Here is a 14,546-nt window from a genome sequence, read left to right on the forward strand (position 1 = left end):
TCTCCTCTCACTGTAGTGACTATGCTGGATCCTTTCGAAATAATCAGTCTTTGTCGGTAGACAGTGATGTTGGTAGGCTATACTGGTATTTCTATCCACCAGGACTTTCTCATCGTCTACTATAGGGCTTCTTTTCAGGTTGAGGATTCTGTCTCTTATTTTTCTGGACTCTTCAGTATCAGACATGCACACCTGTTGACCTCCTCTATACGTGTCAAACAGAATATTCTTGGTTGGATGTTTGTTTTGCATGCTTATTAATTGCGATTGGGATTGTTTTGAACTATTTTTGGATGGGATACTTTTGTTTTTTTGTATTTTTTCTGCCAGTGTCTTGGTTTGCCATTTGCCAATCACCCTTGCCTCCCTTGTGTCTATTTAGTCTCTGTGCTCCCCTTTGTCTGTGTCACTTCATCCGTTCGAGTCCCCCATGCTTCTGTTTTTGTTTAAACCCTCTTGTGTGTCCTCATGCTTCTGCTACCTGTTCATGTCCCCTGTGTTACTGGTTTAAGTTCCTTGTGTTACCTCGTGCTTCTGGTTCCTGTTTGAAGTCCCCTCTGTTTCCAGCTGACTCCTTATTCTGGTTCCCAGTCAGTGGACCAGCTGACTCCTATTCTTCGAATCTTGTCGTCAGTTTTTCACAAGATAAGTCTCCTTTGAATTGTCCTATCATTGTGTTTAATAAAAACAAAAAAGTATCTAATGGCTTTGTTTTTCACTGTGATAGTGTCTTTTAATTTGGACATTGTCTCATTCAGATTGTGCTCCTTCCTCTCTTGCTGTCTTATAGTCGTAGCCTTTTCCATTATTTGTTTTGCAGGTTTTTGTATGTTGACTTGTTTTTAACTTTATAAATTCTTCCCTCTTTTTCATTGCTTAACTTTTCCTATCAGTTCTACAGTGTTGTTTTTGTGACTCAATCCTGAGCACACAGTGGGACTTTTTGAGCAAGGAAAATAATTTTTGCAAACAAATTATATTTTGAAGAAAAAATATTCTTGAACAAGGAATAACTTAACCTGAACAAAAATCTATTCTGTGCTCAATTAATGTATTTGCTTTTATCCGCATAATACACACAATACTAATGTCTCTCACTTAGTTTTAGTCAGGTGTTCCCTCACAGATCTCTGCTCTGTGTGCTGGCAGATTCCCACAAGCTGCTCACAGTGTCTCCTTTGTGCTCTCAACAGCTCTGCTCGGTGCGCACTCAACTGCCTGCACGCTCGCTCAACTTTGCACAGAGTTGAAATGTGCCATAAAACCAGCCAATCACAGAGTTGGAGAAAGTAATCTTGATTGGCTGTTTCATCACCAATCAAGTCACTGGTAGAATTATCAACTGCATTCCAGAAGCACTGTTAAAAATAGTAGGCTTACTAAATAAATCAAGTGGAGTTGTCTGATTTTAACTGGATAACAACACATTTTCGGTGAGTATTGTAATTTTGAATTATGTTATTTGAAATACCTAGTTCGTTTAGTATATTATAGTACAGTGCTGTAGCATTGTTTTGTCACAGATTTGGAGAAAGAAAATCCTAATTGGCTGTTTTGCCTCCAATCAAGCTACTTCCACAAGAAGAAAGTGAGGGATTTACGGTAGCTACAGTAGCTGAAGAACATGACAGAATCAAATGATAACGGCAATGCTCCACCACAGCGTCAGGTGAGTTGAGATATTTTTGTTTAGTGTTATCTGTTTTTTATATATACAGTGGCAAGAAAAAGTATGTGAACCTTTTGGAATGTCATGGTTTTCTGAATAAATTTGTCATAAAATCTGATCTGATCTTCATCTAAGTCAAGGGTATTGACAAATATAATGTGTCTAAAATAATAACACAAGAAAAAATCTGATCTTTCATGTCTTTATTGAACACACTCATTCAACATTCAAAATGGCAGTGGAATAAGTAAGTGAACCCTTAGAATTAATAACTGGTTGACCCCCCCTTAGCAGCAATAACCTCAACCAGGCGCTTCCTGTAGCTCTGGATCAGAACTGCACATCGTTGAGGAGGAATTTTTGCCCATTCTTCCTGGCAGAACTGCTTAAGCTCTGCCATATTCTTTGGACATCTCATGTGTATGGCTCTCTTCAAGTCAATCCATAGCATTTCTATTGGGTTGAGGTCTGGGCTCTGACTTGGCCACTCCAAAAGGCGGATTTTGTTTTTCTGGAACCAGTCTGTTGGGGACTTGCTCTGGTGTTTTGGGTCGTTGTCCTGTAGCATCACCCACATTCTAGAGAGTTTCAGCTGATGTACAGACATTCTCAGATTATCCTGAAGATTTCTCTGATAAACTTGGGAATTCATCTTCCCCTCAATGATTGCAAGCTGGCCAGGCCCTGATGCAGCAAAGCAGGCCCAAATCATGAGGTTTCCTCCACCATACTTTACGGTTGGGATGATGTTTTCATGACGATATGCCATGCCCTTTCTACGCCAGATGTATTGCTGGGTATTTTTTCCAAATAGTTCAATCTTAGTTTCATCAGTCCACAAAACATTTTGCCAATACCGCTGTGGAGTGTCAATGTGCTCTTTTGCAAAGTACAGGCATGCAGCAATGTTCTTTTTAGTAAGCAGTGGCTTCCTTCGTGGTGTCCTGCCGTAGATACCCTGCTTGTTCAATGTTTTACGTATTGTAGACTCATGAACAGAGATGTTAGCCAGTTCCAATGATGCCTTCAAATCTTTGGCTGTCATTCGGGGTTGTTTCTTTACCTCATTGATGAGTCTTCGTTGTGCTCTTGGTGTCATTTTGACTGGGTGTCCACTTCTTGGTAGAGTAGCAACAGTCCCAAAGTGTCTCCATTTGTAGATTGTTTGCCTAACTGTAGACTGGTGAATTTCTAAAGTCTTTGAAATCACTTTGTAACCCTTGCCAGCTTTATGTAAATCAACAATTCTTGATCGTAGATCCTCTGAAAGCTCTTTTTGGGCGAGGCATGGCTCACATAAACGTGTTCTTCTTTTGCAAACAAAACTCAAAAAGTTTGAGGGGTTTTTATCAGTCAAAGTAGCTTCAGTCCAGATTTGCTGTATTTTCTTACTGAGTAATCTAAGCCTAAATATATGGTAAGTTTTATGTGTAGTTGTTGCATGTTCATCTGAAAACATCTTTACATTACATCTTGAACTGATTTAGGGTCATGGTACAGTTGTGTCAGCTGCCAGAAACCTAGTATCCTTGCTGCTTAACACTATGGCCTGAAATGGTTTAGCAAGGCATCCAGAGACTGGACAGCCAGAGCCTAGAAATGTCACTGTCCAGCAAGAGATGATAAGGTTTGTGCTTGCTTATTCAGTCATTTTTTTCATTTGCATTTTTCATGAATGAGATTTTGTCATTTGGTTTTCTGTCTTATTGACAAAGAAGACATTTAAATTCAAATATGTTAGACAAGCTGGACATAGTTTTAATAGCTTTAGAAAAAAGTTTTAATTCTATTTTTATGCAGCTCTTGATCATTATCAAAAAATTGTCATACATTTTTGCCCTACAGATCTTTTCCAGAATATTTCAAATCCAAGTTCAGTCAGTAAAAAGAGGTGTTTAACTTCCACCAAGCAGCTTATAAAGGCAACCAGTAAGACTACTGCCTTCAATTTTTATCTGCTGCCAAAAAAACACATCCCACACACCTTTGCCAGATGAGGAGATTGAACTCCTCCAAGCTGGCATGGGAAGACAAACAGTGTCTCTTCCTGAAGACAGGGACCACACAGATGTAGTCCAGTTGTTTGACTAAGTATTAAAGGTGGTCATTGGAAGACACATTAACCTAACTCATATGCCACTGTCATTATTTAACAATTTTCTCTCTCTCTCTGTCTTTACTTTGTTGTGAACTAAGATTTCAAGGCTCCTGGCTGAAACCTTTCCAAAAGTGTAAATTCTTTGTGGAGTATGGCTCTTGCATAAGGTAACAGCTTTGTAAGATCAAGATTGTTTTTGTGTGTTTTTTTGTATTATCACATCCCATTCTTCAGTGTTGTTAATGAAATGTGTGAGCACTTATACCACACTGATTACTAGTTGTATTAGAGATGGCAGACTGATGGCAAAATGTCATTTTTCCATTACTAAAACAGATTCCTTTTGGGTTTTTTTTTCTTTCTTTTCTTTCTTTTTTCTCTTTCTCTTTCAATGAAGGTGGAAGTGGTCAACGAAAGCTCACTGTAATTCCACCAGAAACAGAGGAGTATTCTGTCAAAGCTCTCAAAGCTGTGTCAGCAGGTGGCAACGCCACTTTTTACATAGTGCCACTTCAAAGACACTAGACACATCTCCACTGCCTCCTGACTCACAGCACTTTTCAAAGATGCTAAAGAAGACATGTTACCAGTGTAACGAAGTGATGCCTGAGGTTGTTAAAAGCACAAATAGTTAAAGTTTAAAGCCAAATCAAATTTAACCAATAATAAGCAAAAACACAAGTGGCACATGTATATCAGCAGAATCAGTAGTGAGGTGACTGCATGAATGTGTAAAACATGAAATCAATAAAGTGATAAAATAAAGATAAACCAAAACCAAACCACAACTTATCAGGGCCCTGCTTTCTGGGAGGGGAGAGAGAGAACTCCCAATATATATATTACCATGTATGTTGTTTTTATAAACTTGCATAAATAAATAAATTATATTATGTTCATACATAATTTTTCTATGTAAAAATGCATCACATAGATTAAAATAGACTTTTAATATATGTATACGTACAAATTTTACTATGGGCATTTATTCATTCATTCATTCATCCATTTTCTACCGTTTATCCTCTGGTAGGGTCGCGGGGGGCTGGAGCCTATCCCTTTCGGGCGAGAGGCGGGGTACACCCTGGACAGGTCGCCAGTCCATCGCAGGGCAAACACACAGAGACAGACAACCATCCTCTCTCACAGTCACACCTATGGTCAGTTTAGAGTATTCAATCAGCCTAGTCCCCATTTGCATGTCTTTGGACTGTGGGAGGAAGCCGGAGTACCCGGAGAGAACCCACACAGGCACGGGGAGAACATGCAAACTCCACACAGAAAGACCCCGTGTCCGAGCCGGGACTCGAACCCGGGCATTTAATGTACATTATATACTTATATCATCATATATCGTATGTTGTTACGGCCGCTACTCTGGCCACTTTTGTTGTGTTTAATTTTTCTGTTTGCCAGGCTGCCTGCCGAGCGGCCTGCTCCTGTCCCCACGGATGCTCCACCCTCTCTTGCCTAATTGGTGCGGTGTGCTTGCAGCTGGCCAATCCCTGCCGCCCAATCAGGAACACCCAGCTATAAAGCTCCGGCCCGTCTGTCAGTCGGGGCAGCTGACTGTTAGTGGCAGCTCGCCTCTTTGTGGAAAGAATATTTGTCTTGTGTGTGAACAGTGAGATAGCAGAGAGTGGTCGCTTGTTTTGCAACAGTTTTGTTTGTGGTATTTTACTGATGGTAATCTTGGAAGCCTGGAAGTGGGGTCAGGTTTAGAGTTTATACTTAAACTGATTTTACTGGTTCCTCCACTTGTAGCAATTTGTTTTGTTACACACACTAGGTGCAGGGGTGCTGTTCCTGGTGTGTTTTTGTTCTTTAGTCGGCCTTGGTAGCCAGTTTTGTTTTTCCTTTTACTTTCAATTGGGTAACTGGTTTTACTGATTAGCTCATAGAGAGTCCTCCTTTTGTTATATTCTGTTTTTGATTTGGACAGCACCCACCGGCCCCATTCCTTGGTTTGTGTTTTGTGTCCATATGAACCATTCTTTTTGCAATCTATGTTACAATAAACAACCTTATACCTAATACCAACTGGGTTTTGTGTTGCTTCCCTTTTCCCCTGTGAGCCGGGTTGTAACATATGTATATATGTGATAATATATCCCCTTATAGGTGACATATATGGCAACATCACTCTTGATATAGGGACATATATATTACATGTCTGTATGTGATGCACTATTAACATTGTAGAATAGAAAAGCAACTCATAATCATGGACAACCATCACTGCAGCTCCCCGCTGATCTGGGCTTTATGTCAGAGCTTCCAGACGAAGCCTCTCCTCAGTGATAGTTTGTAAAGATGCAGCTAAAGGACTCTGAGACTGAGAGAAAACAGATTCTTTGGTCTAATGAAACCAGGACTGAGGATTTTGGTCAAGCTTAAAATTGGGTGTTCTTCTGGAAGTTTCTCCGTCTCCACACAGGATCTCTGGAGCTCAGAGTGACCATCGGGTGAGTTTTAATTTGCCTGTTCAGGCACACTTTGTTTTGTCCCCTTCACTGTTATTGCTTCTTGTGTGTATGATCGGTCTCTGTTCATTTTTTCTCTCCATGCCCTCATAAATGCACAATCAGCTGTTTTTGAAAATTAAATGCCTCATCACTATTAAAAATGTTTTATTTTCCATGATGATCTGTCACCAGTTAAATTGTGGAGGAGCATTTTTTTTATTTAATCAACACAATACTAACCGTGTTTATGTGTATATGTTTGAAAATCAGTTCATATTTCTGTCAATTATGATAAAAAGAAAGTTCCTATGTTATTTTAAAAGTTTTAATTAAAGTTTGGACCAGTTATTTGTCTGTTTCCAAACTGCATACACTGAATAATTGATCAATTTAGTGAAAAATCAACAAAATAAATAGTTCATTAAGTTATTCTTAGCTGCATCACATCAATGGTCAATTTATCAGTTATTTTGTATGTGTGTTTGTGTGTGTGTGTTGTGACTCCCTCCCTCTCTCAGCAGAGATGTCCTGGTTACAACCAAATGTTTGGTTTTATAATAAGGTCAGACAACCTTTACAGTTTTATTTATATATTTATCAAAGAAAACAATTATCAGCAACACAATGCCAAAGTGTTTTTCTGGTGGTTGACAGACTGTTAATGACATCATGTTTCACAGGTGCTTCAGATTTTTTTTGGAGAAGCTTTATGTTTGACGGCGTGAACAGCCTTGGTGATGTTGCGCCGGCTGTTGGTGTTCAGTGGGACCGCAGTGGTCGGGGCTCGGGATACAGTGAGCAAAGCATGGTGTGCGTCGAGGGCGCAGTCGCTGGTGTTCATGTCGTCCACCTGCTGACGCAGCTGAAGCCTCAGCTGCTGGTTCTGTCGGCTCAGGTCCTCTCTCTGTTTCTTCAGAGCATGTCGAAGCAGCAGAGCCGTGTTCATGCGCTGCCTCAACTGCTGCAGTTCTGGAAACTCAGATGACTCCTACAGAGAGAGACACAGAGCTCAGTTTGGCCTGTCTGTCTATCTGTCTGTCTGTCTGTCTGTCTGTCTGCCTGCCTGTCTGTCTGTCTGTCTGTCTGTCTATCTGCCTGCCTGTCTGTCTGTCTGTCTGTCTGTCTGTCTGCCTGCCTGTCTGTCTGTCTGTCTGTCTGTCTATCTGCCTGTCTGTCTGTCTGTCTGTCTGTCTGTCTGTCTGTCTGTCTGCCTGTCTGCCTGCCTGCCTGCCTGCCTGTCTGTCTATCTGCCTGCCTGTCTGTCTGTCTGTCTGTCTGCCTGCCTGTCTGTCTGTCTGTCTGTCTGTCTGTCTATCTGCCTGCCTGCCTGCCTGCCTGCCTGCCTGCCTGCCTGTCTGTCTGTCTGTCTGTCTGTCTGTCCAACAGGAAGACCCCAGACCCAGCCTAGATCAAAGCCTACCTTTGCAGGTTCCTCCTCCTCAGTCACAGATCTGTGATTCTCTGCTGATGATGATGATGATGATGATGATGATGATGATGATGATGTCAGGACCTTTTCATGCTTCCTCTCCAGCTTCCGACACATTTCAGCGACACGTAAAACCTTCTCCCCCTAAAGAAAGTAGAGTGAGTGCAGAGTGAGAACAGATGGATCACACAGTTGTAGCTCTGTCAACAGACAGACAGTGTGACAGATTTCACCTTGGTGATCACTGCCTGGAGTTTCCTGATGGCGTTGTTGCTCTGTATGGTGAGGTGCATGAGCTGCTTCCTGGCTGCCGAGCGACCCTGACTCAGCTGCTGGCGAAGCTCGTCAGTCTTTTTATTCACCTCGTTGCTGGAGGCCATCAGATCTTGTTCCTTTGACTCATTTTCTGTCAGACAGGAGTTCAGCTTCTCCCTCAGCTGAATGACTGATTCCTGGCAGAGCAAAGACACAAAGCAACAATAACACGTCATATTTCATCATCCAGATGATCAGAAGAGTCCACAAGGATCATCTCCACCACTTCTCACTGTCACCTCAGCCAACCATCACACAGAAACCAGGAGACGAGTTCTTACAACTATCTGTGCGATTTTGTGCGACGTTGTACTTTGTGTTGGTATGTGTAGGAAGTACACAACTTTGCTCAGTTTGTATCACTTTTAGTCAATCCTCAGATTTTTTTTGGGAAAGTCTTGGAGGTAAAGATATAATAGGGCACTGCAGGGATGGTGTCTTTCGGATTATTATAGAAAATAAATGAAAGTTTCTGATCCTGACAGGTTTTGTTCAGCAGGATCATCTTCACTAATGAACACTACTTTATGATGTTCAAAATACAATCAGCAGAAGTAAAAAGATAATGTTAGGCTATAAACCAACTACACCAAAGACACATGACTTCAACATCACCACAAATAAACTTCAACTTGTAGTTTGATTTAGCTCTGACCTCTTCTACAAAAGCCTTTCCTGTAAAGGTGGACTGGTGAGTAGATCTGAACAACCTCTGTAGTCTCATTTAGACATTTGTTAGCAACCAAGATGTAAAAGCTTCATGAAATCAGGAGTGGGGTAATTACTGACTGATTTTATGTTGGAGAATGAAACGTTAATATGTCTCGAGCTTCTGTTAACCACAAACGACCTTATTCTTGCATAACTTAAGTATATATCTATATATGAAACACAAATGTGGCAGTGAATCATATGTTTTATACATATATACCATGTATATATATATATATATATATATATATATATACTGTATATATATATGTATATATGATATACCAGTCAACAGGTATAATAGATATATGTTCCCTCTCTGCCCTGACCTGCAGCTCTTTAACCTCCTTCATTTTTTCAGCTGTTATGTGAAAGTAAAGCTGCTCTCTGGTGACCAGGTTTTCCACCTCTTCTTTTTTTCTGCAGCAGAACAGCAGAGCCTCCTGGATCTGAAGACTCTCCTCCTTCAGCGTCTCCTTGCCATCCTGGACCAAAACAGTGAGAGGAAGAGACAGGAGACAAACCTCAGAGACTCAGTTGGGACACCTGTCATATACCTGACTCAGTAAGGTTGAGAGAACTGGTTCTGTGTGATACCCTCTTCTTTAGAGCCTTCTCATACGCTCCAATACAGTTACTGTGCAGACTGTGGATTTCAACCATCACTTCTTTGTGTTGCTGCTCCACAGTGAGCACTGCGTCTTCCAGATCAGCTCGCTGCTGCTGAGAGTGTGCTGACATCTGCTTCCTGAAACACACACCATTCACACATAGATTATGAGCATAATGAAGCAGTAGATAATCCATAATGGTTTTGGTGACACCTCCACTTGCACACAACAAATATCAACATCTAAACCTCTCTTTGTAGTCATTGTGTCTCTTTGTAGTCATTCTGTGTTTCTTTGTAGTCACACTGGGTCTCTTTGTAGTCATTTAGTCTCTTGGTAGTCATTGTGTCTCTTTGTAGTAATTTTGTGTGCCTTTGTAGTTATTTTATCTCTTTGTAGTCATTCTGTGTCTCTTTGTAGTCATTCTGTGTCTCTTTGTAGTCATTTAGTCTCTTGGTAGTCATTCTGTGTCTCTTTGTAGTCATTTTGTGTATCTTTGTAGTGATTGTGTCTCTTTGTAGTCGCTGTGTCTCTTTGTAGTCATTCTGTGTCTCTTTGTAGTCATTTTGTGTCTCTTTGTAGTCATTTTGTGTATCTTTGTAGTGATTGTGTCTCTTTGTAGTCATTCTGTGTCTCTTTGTAGTCATTTAGTCGCTTTGTAGTCACTGTGTCTCCTTGTAATCATTCTATCTCTTTGTAGTCAATCTGTGTTTCTTTGGAGTCATTTAGTCTCTCGGTTGTCATTCTGTCTCTTTGAGTGTCCGTTTGTAGTTATTTTGTCTCTTTGTAGTCATTTACTGTCTCTTTGTAGTCATTGTGTCTCTTGGTAGTCTCCCTGTAGCCATTTAGTGTCTCTTAGTAGTCATTATGTGTCTCTTTGTAGTCAGTCTGTCTCTTTGTTGTCATTCTGTGTCTCTTTGTGGTCATTTTGTATTTTTGCAGTCATTGTGTGAAGTGTGTGGTCAGTAACACTGCAGTCAGTAGCAAAACAGTCAGCTCACTCATTAAACACACAGTCTTTGCCGTGATGCAGCTCCACTATAAATCACTGAAGGAAAACCTAAATGATGAGTATTTTGTTTTGTGTTTCGCGGAGCTCCTCAGACTGACCCCTCAGAGTTAAACCTGGAGCTCAGCTGCTGCATGCCATTCTCCCAGTGCTGCTGCACAAACATCATCCATTTTTCATGCAGAGCCCACAGATGCTCCAAACGTTGCAGGTGAGCCCGGCGCCCATGAGCCGACTGACGCTCCTTCTCCTGCAAGTCACACACCAGGTCCTGCACAACAAACAAGGAAACAGGAAGTGGCGTACTGAGAGCAAAGACGTTAATGTCAGTGTGAAGGACAGGTTGAATCTCGCAGCAGCGGCCCACCTTGATGATGCTGTCCAAGCCCTCCAGCTGCCGCTCAAAAGTCTGACTGAAGATGGAGATTTCTTGACGAAGCTCAGGGTCTCGAGTCTGACAGAGAATTGCCCTCCAGCCTTCATTCAGCTTCCGCAGGTTCTCTGCAGTGTTCTTCTCCTCCTTCTCCAACTTGTCCTGATTCACACAGAGAACAGTGATGTGTTCAGTGGATAATGATGGAAGAGCTGCTCGCCACAAAGTTTTCAATCATACATTACACACGTTGTTTGGCTGCTTTATTGATTTGTCCACGTTAAGTAGACACCACTTATTTCCAACAAGAAGTAGCTGAAGTTTTAGTAGAAAACTCCCACAGGACATTTTGGAGAGAATTAGTGGATAGTTGAACCATTTATGAAATTTATAGAAGAAAATACATTTCTCAGAGTCACACTGGCCTCCCATCAAATTCAAAATCCAGGTGATTCTGCTGATGACATTCAGAGTCTTGCATGGCCAGGTACTTGTCTGTATCAAAGAGCCACTGCAGTCATATGATTCCAGGATTTTAAGCCCCTCTGATCAGGGTTTGCTGGGTGTTCCTCGCTCCAGGATCAAGACTAAAGGAGACTCCTGAAGCTCCTGAATATTGGAACTCTCTCCCATTGGAATCAGGAGTATTTGTGTTGACTTGTTTGTCTCATTTGTTCTGTTTATTTATTTTTGTGTGTTTGTTCTGTTTTATTGTGAAGCTGATAAAAATTTAATTAAATGAACTAACCCTAACTAAAAATGTACTGATGTTAACTTCCCTGGTGTTGATCAGAGATTATCCTTAGAATCAACTCATTTTCATTCTGTGGAGATGTTTGTTGTTCCTGTTGTTTGCCATGTCTCCATTTTGGTCCTGTTTTAATCCCTGTGTAATATTTGCATTGTGGGAGAGGAGAGAGGGGCAGGGATGGGGCACTTTGATCCATCACCAATGAGTGCCCTGACTGTCACCTCCTTAACATCTGGTATCAAACAACTAAAGCCAATGACACAGCCACATGTCAGTCCAAATACAGAGCATTAGCACTGAAGCTGATTGGTGTCAGCGGCTTCATACCTAGGTGTGCACCTGGACAGTAAACTGGACTGGTCCCTGAACACGGATGCCATCAACCAGTAGGGGCAGAGCTGGCTCTTTTTCCTCAGGAGGCTCAGGACCTTTGACGTCTGCAGTGAAATGCTGCACATGTCTTATCAGTCAGTGGTGGCCAGTGTACTCTTTTATGCTGCAGTCTGCTTGGGCAGCAGCATGTCCAACATAAACACTAGGAGACTGGACAAGCTGGTCAAAAAAGCTGAGTCTGTGCTTGAAAGGAGTCTGGACTCACTCAGTTGTGGAGAGATGCATGCAATGTAAGATGGAGGCCATCTTGGACAATACCAACCACACTCTCCACAACATTCTGGCAGGACAGAGAAGCAGCTACAGTTGCAAACATCTCATCTCACTGCGCTGCAGAACAGAGAGGTTCAGGAGATCCTTTGTCCCCACTGCCATCAGGCTATACAACACCTCAGCCAAAGGAAGTGGACTAGTCTAATTATTATTGTTTATTTATTATTAACTGTTTTTGTTATTATTATCAACAATAATGGACACATGAATTTCCCCTAGGGGAAAAATAAAGTATCTATCTATCTATCTATCTATCTATCTATCTATCTATCTATCTATCTATCTATCTATCTATCTATCTATTTAATATTTTGATGATCATTTCCACCGTTGCATTTAAAAATAAATACAAATTTCTACATATGAATTCAAATAACAAACAATATATAACATTCCATTATATTCACATAGGAATTTATAACAGGAACAAATTCTCCATGAAAAGTTCAAATGTAGTTTTTGTTCTTAAGAAATAAGTCAGATGTAAAATACATGATGACACCTTCTCTTGACATCTTTAACCACCGCAGCTCTCTTCATTATAGCAGATTAGTTGAGATTAATAGAGATTAATGAGAGTTACCTTCAGAAACTGAGCAAGTGTTTCTTCTCTTTTCTTGGCCATCTCCTCCTCAGCCTGAGCTCTCTGCTGCAGGAACTCCAGCCTCTCCGTCCTCCCACCACCCTTACCTCCTCCACCTTTCTTGGCTTTTTTCGGCATTGTTGCCTCCTCCTGCTCGTCACTCTGACACTGCTTTCTTTAATATCTGACCATCAAAATTAGAACATCACTGTTAGAATCAACGCTTTTAAGACAGACAATTTCAGCTGATAGGCGTCACGTGTAGCAGGTGGACCAGGAGTTTTTTTAAATGGGCTCACGGGGTGGGTGTGGAGGGGCTGACAGGCCTCAGGGTACATTAGTGGCACAAGTTTCCTTCAGCAGGTTGTACTAAATAATGATGTGCTGTAATACAGTGGCCTCAGAAAGTCCTCAGACCCCATGACTTGCTGCTCACTTTACTGTTTTAAAATGTTCTTTAAATTGATTAAATCTACTCATTTGGTAATGAAATTCACAAACCATATGATCTGTGTTTATAGAGGTGCTCAGACTCAGGAGCTTCCTGTTTCCTCTGATTATCCTGCAGATGTCTCTAGTCCACCTGTGGTAAATCCAACTGATTAGACACACACGCCTGTGTACAGAAGCTCACACAATTTACAGTGCTCACCTTTTTTTTTCAAAAATGTCTGAAAACATTTTTGCTCTTTATTTTAAATGAAGAATTAAGGTCAGTTTAATCCATGTGAAGTTGAAGTGTGTGAAGATATCTTGAAGTCAATATTCACATGTCCTCACTACCTCTGTGTCTGCAGCCCAGTATCGAGGAAATAAACTAGAGCTGAAACCATTGGGTGATTCATTGGTAAGTTTATAAATAGAAAATGAACCGGAAAACCATTTTTTCAATCATTTTTTATGCAAGAACCCCAATATCTCTGGTTCAAGCTGCTTCATTGTGAGATCATTCCTGAAAGTGAAAATCTTTGGACTGTTGGTCGATAGAACCAGGCTTCTGAAGGTGTCAGCTACACGTTATAGACAGAATCATTCATTAATGAACTGAGGAGTCCATGATCGTTAGCTCCATCCCTGTTCTTCACAGTCATTGGATGGTTTAACATGCACAACAATTGAATGTTGCACCAGCTCTCAACAGCTCTCTATTTCCTTATGACAACATCATTTCCATCCCTCCAGAGGCAACACAGCTCCATCAGCTACTGTCCTGGAAATGATCAGAGGTGATGTTTTACAGAGATCAGAGAGGCTTCTCGCTTTACTGCTGCTGTTGTTACAATAGTTTCACAGAGACAGACTTTGACTGTATCTTAGATATAACAAATAGTCAGACTTAAGACAAATGCTGAATTCATCCATTGTAGTTTTTTCCGCAGCGAACGTAAACGTGCATTGAATTACGCGTTAGACGGGGATTTGACGGCAGCCCACCGGAGTAGTATTTAACGGTATTTAACGGCACCGTGCATAGAGTCTTTAAACTCACCTTTGAAAACTGAGAGAAAAACACCTATAAACCTGTCGCACTTTTTGCAGTCTGTTGCAGCAGGCAGTGTGTTTGTCTCCGGTCTCCATAGCAACAGCCTCTATTCGTCACGTATGTCACGTGACCCCTATTGTTATTTATTCATGTTTTTTCGTTTTCTTTTATTCTTTCAAAAATTCAAGTACAGAACACTTGACTGACATATTACACTGCGTAAATATGTGTCGGTGTTGATACAGTACTGAAATACAGTAAACCAAAAAGAAAAGAAAAAGATACATTTAAGAAGACATACTGTGTGAGGGTCCAATTCAAGTAACACAAAGAAGTCCAACAATCGCTTCTGTCCGTCATACATTTAAAGTTCATTTTTCCAA

The 14,546-nt window shown here is 41.0% G+C and overlaps 1 protein-coding gene across 2 annotated transcripts; it reads right to left on the reverse strand.

The window, feature by feature from the left end:
• Nucleotides 1–6,883: 6,883 nt before the first annotated feature.
• LOC111221897 (coiled-coil domain-containing protein 65-like) lies at nt 6,884–14,242 on the reverse strand. Of its 2 annotated transcripts, none has more exons than XM_022745489.1 (9): nt 14,170–14,242; nt 12,681–12,864; nt 10,675–10,842; nt 10,409–10,578; nt 9,285–9,435; nt 9,095–9,172; nt 7,895–8,113; nt 7,653–7,805; nt 6,884–7,220 (listed from the first exon to the last, which is right to left on the reverse strand). In XM_022745489.1, exons 2-9 carry the CDS (start codon nt 12,816–12,818, stop codon nt 6,918–6,920), a joined length of 1,380 nt encoding a protein of 459 aa, XP_022601210.1. In that variant the 5' UTR covers nt 12,819–12,864; nt 14,170–14,242; the 3' UTR covers nt 6,884–6,917. The 2 variants fall into 2 exon arrangements, with proteins under 2 accessions (XP_022601210.1, XP_022601209.1); XM_022745488.1 differs by having other exon boundaries at nt 9,017–9,172.
• Between the last annotated feature and the right edge of the window lie 304 nt (nt 14,243–14,546).

This window comes from Seriola dumerili, unplaced genomic scaffold, assembly GCF_002260705.1.
Source record: "Seriola dumerili isolate Sdu_G_001 unplaced genomic scaffold, Sdu_1.0 BDQW01000088.1, whole genome shotgun sequence".
Classification (NCBI taxonomy): domain Eukaryota; kingdom Metazoa; phylum Chordata; class Actinopteri; order Carangiformes; family Carangidae; genus Seriola; species Seriola dumerili.

What these genes read in the sequence shown, in the direction of transcription:
- LOC111221897 (XM_022745488.1), bottom strand. Translation starts at nt 12,818, where the DNA reads ATGCCGAAAAAAGCCAAGAAAGGTGGAGGAGGTAAGGGTGGTGGGAGG. An exon ending in CACTTGCTCAGTTTCTGAAG is followed by an intron (nt 10,843 to 12,680) that starts GTAACTCTCATT and finishes TGTGTGAATCAG; the next exon opens with GACAAGTTGGAGAAGGAGGA. An exon ending in AGGAGGTTAAAGAGCTGCAG is followed by an intron (nt 8,114 to 9,016) that starts GTCAGGGCAGAG and finishes TTGCTCTGCCAG; the next exon opens with GAATCAGTCATTCAGCTGAG.